We start from the raw sequence: 7015 nt of genomic DNA, 5'->3' as shown, positions 1-7015 counted from the left end.
ATTATATAATTTAATATTATATAAACATCCGAAAACATTAAAAAGTTTGAAATAAATCTCGTTTCACTTTTTTGTATTTTTCACTTGGTTGCTGGAGTAATGAAGAATTGAAAATTCATATGGGAAAATTATAGTTTTTGTAAGTTTTATCTTAATATCTTAAAAACTTGTAGACGTATTGAAAAATGATAAATGAACGCGAGGTACTAAATTTAATAACCGTTAATTTGAACAACAAGAAAATTGCAGAACGTTCGAGGAATGACGTAGAATATTCGACAGCGAGAAACGTTAAGTGGATGAATACTGCGAAAGGCGAGAGAATGAGAGAACATGCGATAGATGTCAGATAGTCAGTTGCGAATCAGCTAGCTACAAGCAAGTTGTGAAACAGAGATAAATTGTGTTAGCAAGTTTTGTAAAGCGTTGTAACTGCTTAAACAAGTATTGTAAAGTGTTTGTTGTACAATAAACTTAACTTTACTGTAATTTGGTCATCGTGAGCATTTATTTAACAAGTCCAGCGGTACGAACCGAACCGAGGGGATTTTGGGAAATCAGTTAATTAAACAAGGATAATCGTAACAATTGGTGTCAGAAGTGGGATTGTTAAATAAATCCCAGAGGAGAAACTTGTGAAAATGGCAAAAATTCAGGATCTAAAGATTAAGGAACTCAAGTAGGAGTTGGAAAAGCGAAACTTAACAACCTCCGGAAAAAAGTGGAGTTACTATCACGGCTGCGAGAGGCTATGGTAAAAGGAGGTATCGACGTTGACAAATACGACTTCCATCGTGAGAACGACGCGACATCCATGAAGCACGATCAGAAGGATGAGGCCGAAGGATGTGCAGCAGATATCCGGGAAGGTTGAAGAACAGCAAAAGGCTCCTAGTTCTTCAACAGCTATGGACATGAACACGTTATTGGCTGCCATGTCATCACAGCTATCATCGCAGCTGTCAGTCACAGCCACAGGCACTGAAGACACACGTATCACAGTTGCTGGAAGTTCAGGATGCAAATATTACACAACTGCAAGAGATTTTGGCTAAAGCTAACGAACAAATCAAGGATAGATAGGATAAGTTGAGGCTAAGGTAGAACAATTGCAAGTTCGTCTTCGTGATTTGCAGTTGAGTCGTCCACCTACTTCGACGAACGCTCCCAAGGTAAAAACTCCATCCTTTGACAGCACGATTCCTTTCAGTTAGAAAAGGCGGCTACAGCAAACCATTGGAGCTTGGAGGATAAGTCCGCTGTGCTCTATTCGTTCCATTGAAAGGACCTACAGTGGAAATCCTGCAGACTATTCCTGACTGTGAAAGAAACAGTTACAATGCATTGATGGGTGCCGTGGAGAAACGTTATGGTAGCGAGCACAGGAGACAGATTTGCCAGATGGAGTTGGAGAATCACTGACAAAAATCCAACGGCACTCTACAGGAATTCGCCTCAGAGATCGAGAGGTTGGCCCTCTTGGCAATTGGTAAGCACCTCGAAAAGGTAAAAATCCAGAGCTTCATCAACGGGATGAGGGAAATGTATACTAAGCGAGAGACGTATGCGAATCCAAAGCCAACGTTTGCTGAAACAGTATCGTATGCTCAGACAAGTGAAACGACGGCGCTCCTAAGTAGACCAGTTTATGAAGCCCATCAAGTGCCGGTAGAAACACCGGACGCTACAAATGAAATGCTGAAGAAGATAATCAAGCTACTGGGTGCGAAAAAAGAGGGCTCTGGCAAATGTTTTAAATGTGGAAAGCCAGGCCACTTCGCCCGCGATTGCAGCGCAAGTTCCAGTGGGCTGAATAATTCAGCAGGACGCAAGCGCAAAGCTGATAAGGACGAGCCCAGCTCCAATCAGTCGTTAAACTAAAACGAGCCAGCAGCAAGGGGCGCACGTTGGCTCCCGCAATTGAATGCCCCATTATCTCCATCTCGAAAATTGGCAGAAAAGCGAACAACGTTACTGTTGGTGGATATGTGAATGGACATGAGCCACTGCTAACTGTAGATACGGGCGCATCATATTCTATCAGTCGATCTGATTTGGTCACTAAAGCGGTGAGGCCATTAGCTGGAGCAATGTTGAGGACAGCAACTGGTGAGGACACCCAAGTTGTAGGAGGTGAACATGCAAAGTCGCAATAGGGAATGTGACGGTATTACACAAGTTCATGGTCACGGATATTGTGAATGAAGTCATCATTGGAGTAGACTTCTTATTTAATCAAGGCATGCAGATCGACATGAGGAACAGGATTATGACGTATAACAACATGCAGGTGCCCCTTAGCTTTGGGTATGATGGCCCGTACAGTAGCAAGCGAGTGATCCTGGGGGAAAGCGAGCAGATTCCACCGAAATCGGAGCAGCTGTTTGGGCGAAGATTGATGGAGGTTGTGGGACAAACAAGTTGAGGGTTGTCGAAGCAGCACAGAATTCTACACCAGACGTACTTATTGGTAAAACCCTGGCTAAGAAAAAAACTATGGACGCATCGCAGTGCGATTACTTAATGAGGTCAAATCACCAATCAAACTCCGAAGAGGAACTGTACTGGGGCAATGTCGAGAGGTAGAGGCAATCTTCCACTGCGAAAAGTTACCTGTAAGCGTTTTCATTGGCGAGAAGAACATCGCGGAAAACATCAATGCATGGACGTAAGGGTTGCAAGGAAAATGCCAGCACAAGGGTAAGGAACTTCCCCGCAGATATTCCAAAATATTCGACAAGGACGGCAACAAACCAGGCAGGACTAACGTTGTGAAATATCGCATTGATACTGGTGATGTAAGGCCGATCCGTCAAGCTCCTCGAAGTGTTACACTTGCCAAACGTGATGCTATAAGCCAGGTCATAAAAAAAAATGAGCGGATTTGGTATGATTGAACCATCAGCGAGTCCATGGAGTTCGCCGATAGTACTTGTGAAGGAGAAGGATGGTCAAATGCGGTTCTGCGTAGACTACCGGAAATTAAATGATGTGTCGAAGAATGAAAGCTATCTATTTCCCAAGATATATGATACTTTGGACTCATTGACTGGAACAAAGTGGTTCCCAACACTCGACGTTAAGAGCGGTTATTGGCAAGTGAAGGTAAGTGACGGGGACAAGGAAAATATAGCTTTCAGCGTTGGAGATGGTCTTTGGCAATTCACGGTGATCCCCTTCGGATTATGCAACGCTCCTGCCAATTTTGAAAGACTTATGGACCATGTGCTTAAAGGACTGCATTGGAAAACATGTTTGGTGTATCTATACGACATTATCGTCTTGGGTAAAAGCTTTGAGGAACACCTGAATAATTTGGAATAAGTTTTCCTGAGGATAGCTGGCGCTGGTCTGAAGATAAGTCCTAAAAAGTGCTCACTGTTCAAGAAGGATGTGAAGTACTTGGGGCACAAGGTGACAACGGAGGGCATCTGCACTGCGAATGAAAAGGTAGAAGCAGTAAAGGATGGACCAAGACCTAGGGACCTGCAAGAACTACGAAGTTTTCTTGGGCTATGCACCTACTACCGTCGATTTGTTCGGAATTTCACCAGCGTTGCAAATAGCCTCCACGAGCTCACTAGGAAAAATAGAGCCTTCGAATGGAACAAGGAACAGGCGGAGGCTTTCCAAACTCTGAAGGAATGGCTATGTACTGCACCTATGCTAGCGTATCTCGTTCCAGGTCCAACATTTATTTTGGATACGGAAGCTAGCGGTTATGTCATAGGAGGCGTACTGTTGCAGGCAATTGATGGCCAGGAGAAGGTAGTTGCCTACCGGTCGATTGGAAAACCCGGAAGGAACTACTGCGTAACTCGGAGAGAACTATTAGTTTTGGTAGAGTGCGTCAAACATTTCCCCAAGCTCCTCTATGGGCAACGTTTCCGAGTTCGAACGGATCATGCAGCGTTTAAGTGGCTGCTACAGTTCAAGAATCCGGAAGGACAGCTAGCTCGGTGGATTGAGAGACTGCAAAGTCACGACTTCGCTATTGAGCACCGCAAGGGAAATGCCCATGGAAATGCTGATGCCATGTCCCGGTGACCATGTAGCCTGGAATGTAAACACTGCTCAAAAGCTAAGGCTACAGAAGACATTATTGATGTCCCGCTAACGACAATAACACCTGCGGAAGAGTGGAAGGAATTACATCTACGAAAGTGTCAGCGGGATCCAGATCTGAAGCGTTTGATGCATGGACTGGAGATGCATAGATGGCCAACTAAGGAGCAAATGTCAGCGGAAAGCCCAATCGCAAAGGCATACTGTGCACAATGGAACAGCTTAAAGCGAATATCTGGCTCCTTGCATCGGGTACGGGCCAGTGCTCCGCAACCTAATAGTAGTTCCAAGGCTAAGAATTCCGAAAGTACTCAAGGAATTCCACAATGGTCCTAGTGAAGGATATCTGGGAATCACGAAGACCCTGGAGAAGATTTAGCAGAGGTTCTATTGGGTTAGTTGTCGGCAATCAGTCGCAGAATGGACAGCTAATTTCGTGGAGTGTATTGCAGCAAAGGGCCGAAATTCAGAAGTCCTGGCCAGATGAAGCAGTATAGCTCAGGTGCAGGTCCATTTCCTATGAGCGTACTGGGAAACAAATACGTCATTGTGGTTATGGACTACTTTAGCAAATGGCCGGTGGTATACCCGATTCCAAACAAGGAAGCTAAAATAGCAGCGGAGGTATTCACTTACAATTGGGCTGCACTCTGACCAAGGACAAAATTTTGAATCCGCGGTGTTCCAAGAGATGTGCCAGATAAAGGGTATCCGGATGACTCGATCAACGGCTCTTCATCCCCAATCTGATGGCATTGTGGAACGGTTCAACAGAACACTGGAAGAGAATTTAAGGAAAGTCGGGGACAAGAATCAGAAAGATTGGGACGTCTACATACCCTTGATCCTGATGGGATACCGGCAGTGTGTGAAACCGCGGGTAAAAATCCTGCCAACGTAATCTTCGGCAATGAACTCCCTTTGCCTAGTGACCTGAATTTTGGAGTAAGTGGTGAATAATTGGGAGAGAGACGTCCAATCCTCGAGGAGAAGCTGGGAGAGATATATGCTCTAGTGAGACAACGGACGCAAATTATGTGTGACAAGATGAAAGACAGGTACGATGTGGCGATGAATTCTGAGGGTCTCCAAGAAGGAGATTTGGTGCTGCTGTACAATCCACAACGGAAGAAAGGTTTGTCCCCAAAACTACAGTGCAACTGGGAAGGTTCGTATGAGGTTGTCAAACGGCTGAATGGCGCAATGTATCGAATCCTGACCGTTGGGAGATCGAGAAACAAAATGAAGGTAGTTGCAGCGTTTGGAACAGCAAGTGTGTCTGATCGCGACGATCAGACTTAGATGGAGCGCAGTGTGGCGAATATTGCGGCAACGTGAAGCGAACAACAAGAAAATTGCCGAATGATCGAGGTGACGAGTGACGTAGAATATTCGACAGCGAGAAACGTCAAGTGGATTAATACTGCGAACAGCGAGAGAATGAGAGAACATGTGATAGATGTCAGAACGTTCTATAGTTGCCATGAATGCGAAGCATAGCGGGAGATATTAAGGAAAAAGTGTCGTTAATTTAGTAAAAATTTTGATCACTTTTTGTCGTATTTTATACAAAGTGGCTGCTAAATTGTGGACAAATGACGCTTACGACAAAATTTTACTAAACAAAATCCTTTATAAACTCAAAGCTAATTAACATTACACATTACAAATTAAATAATTTAAGAATTTTGTGAACTAGTAACATTTTCAGAGACTTTGGAGAATATCTATCTTCGAGTTTATGGAAAATTGCATTCCAAACTTCAATCACGATTTCCCACAACCTGCCGAAATCAACATACGACAATCTTTTACACAGGCGACGATATATTACAGGTAGTTTTTCTTAAAATTGCATACCTTTCTCTAAATTGAGTAAAAGGTCTGATATATTAAGAAAAAGCATTTCATTACCTTTTATTGATACGGCGCACTGTATTTACATTTTAGCATTAAAAATGACTCACAAAAAATGGAAAAGAAACTTTCTTATCTGCCTATCAACTCGCCTAATTGTGTTATTTCCATCTTGTATATTTAATGAGGATTAAAACACGGCTGCAACGAGTTAAGAGCCGTATACATCATGCAAGCGGTTTGTCAAACTTCGCACGCGGCGATTCTACAGGCAACTTTTGCGTTCAACTCGCGCAGGGCTGCACGAAAAAAAATTGAATGGCTAAAAATATCAAAATATCAAAATATTCGCCATAAAAAGGCGTTTGCATTGTTCAACTTTGCATTCTACTTTTGGTTGAACGGCCTTCCAACTAATCGCTTTCAACAAAGTTGGTCGCCAGCCAACATTTAGCCATTCAACTTTTTTTTCGTGCAACTGAGTTGAACGCAAAATCGCCTCGTGCGAACACCTTTTAAATTAATAACACAAGCGGCTGGTTAAACCTACTTTAGTATTTGCCCATACACCTTTTTGTAGATGAAAAATTAATTTCAACTTAAACTTGTGTCTCTTTGAAGACGGTGTGCGATATGTATATATTTTCTCTTTGTAATGTATCAAAATTTGTACTACACGGAAAATGTAAGTATCTCGCAAAATGAGCGAAAAATAAAAGGTTCATTCTTTATCTTTTTGGACTAAAATTTGAAAAGTGTCAAAATGCCAGAGCGTAAGCAAAATGCGCTCACTAAAAGAGAATAACAGGCAAAAGTAAAGGAACACAAAAAACCAAATTTTTAGTCCAAACAACAACAAAACTAACGTCAAATAAGAATATAAATGTATGTACAAAACACATTCATACAAGCACAGGCACAATAAGGAACGCTTTATGGACTAAATGGCTCGACGTGACAACTAACTTACAGTGCGCTGTATACATGAAGAGACTAGAGCATAAGATAAATAGAGCCAACTGTCACAGTAGCATGCTGAAATGACTCGCTTATATATACACGAGATTTGGAAGTTTTTATCCAGACGTCCAAT

General features: G+C 42.7%; 1 protein-coding gene across 1 annotated transcript; it reads left to right on the top strand.

Moving 5' to 3' along the window:
* Positions 1-2874: 2874 nt before the first annotated feature.
* LOC108366281 (RNA-directed DNA polymerase homolog) lies at positions 2875-3324 on the top strand. Its single transcript, XM_017620621.1, has one exon. The coding sequence runs from the start codon at positions 2875-2877 to the stop codon at positions 3322-3324; it is 450 nt and encodes a 149-aa protein (XP_017476110.1).
* Positions 3325-7015: the final 3691 nt, after the last annotated feature.

The sequence above is a fragment of the Rhagoletis zephyria genome, unplaced genomic scaffold (genome assembly GCF_001687245.7).
Source record: "Rhagoletis zephyria isolate East Lansing unplaced genomic scaffold, Rhagoletis_zephyria_1.1 Rzeph_scaffold_02211, whole genome shotgun sequence".
Lineage (NCBI taxonomy): Eukaryota > Metazoa > Arthropoda > Insecta > Diptera > Tephritidae > Rhagoletis > Rhagoletis zephyria.
Note: the sequence above shows the minus strand (reverse complement) of the source record. Positions and strands in the feature narration are given on the sequence as shown.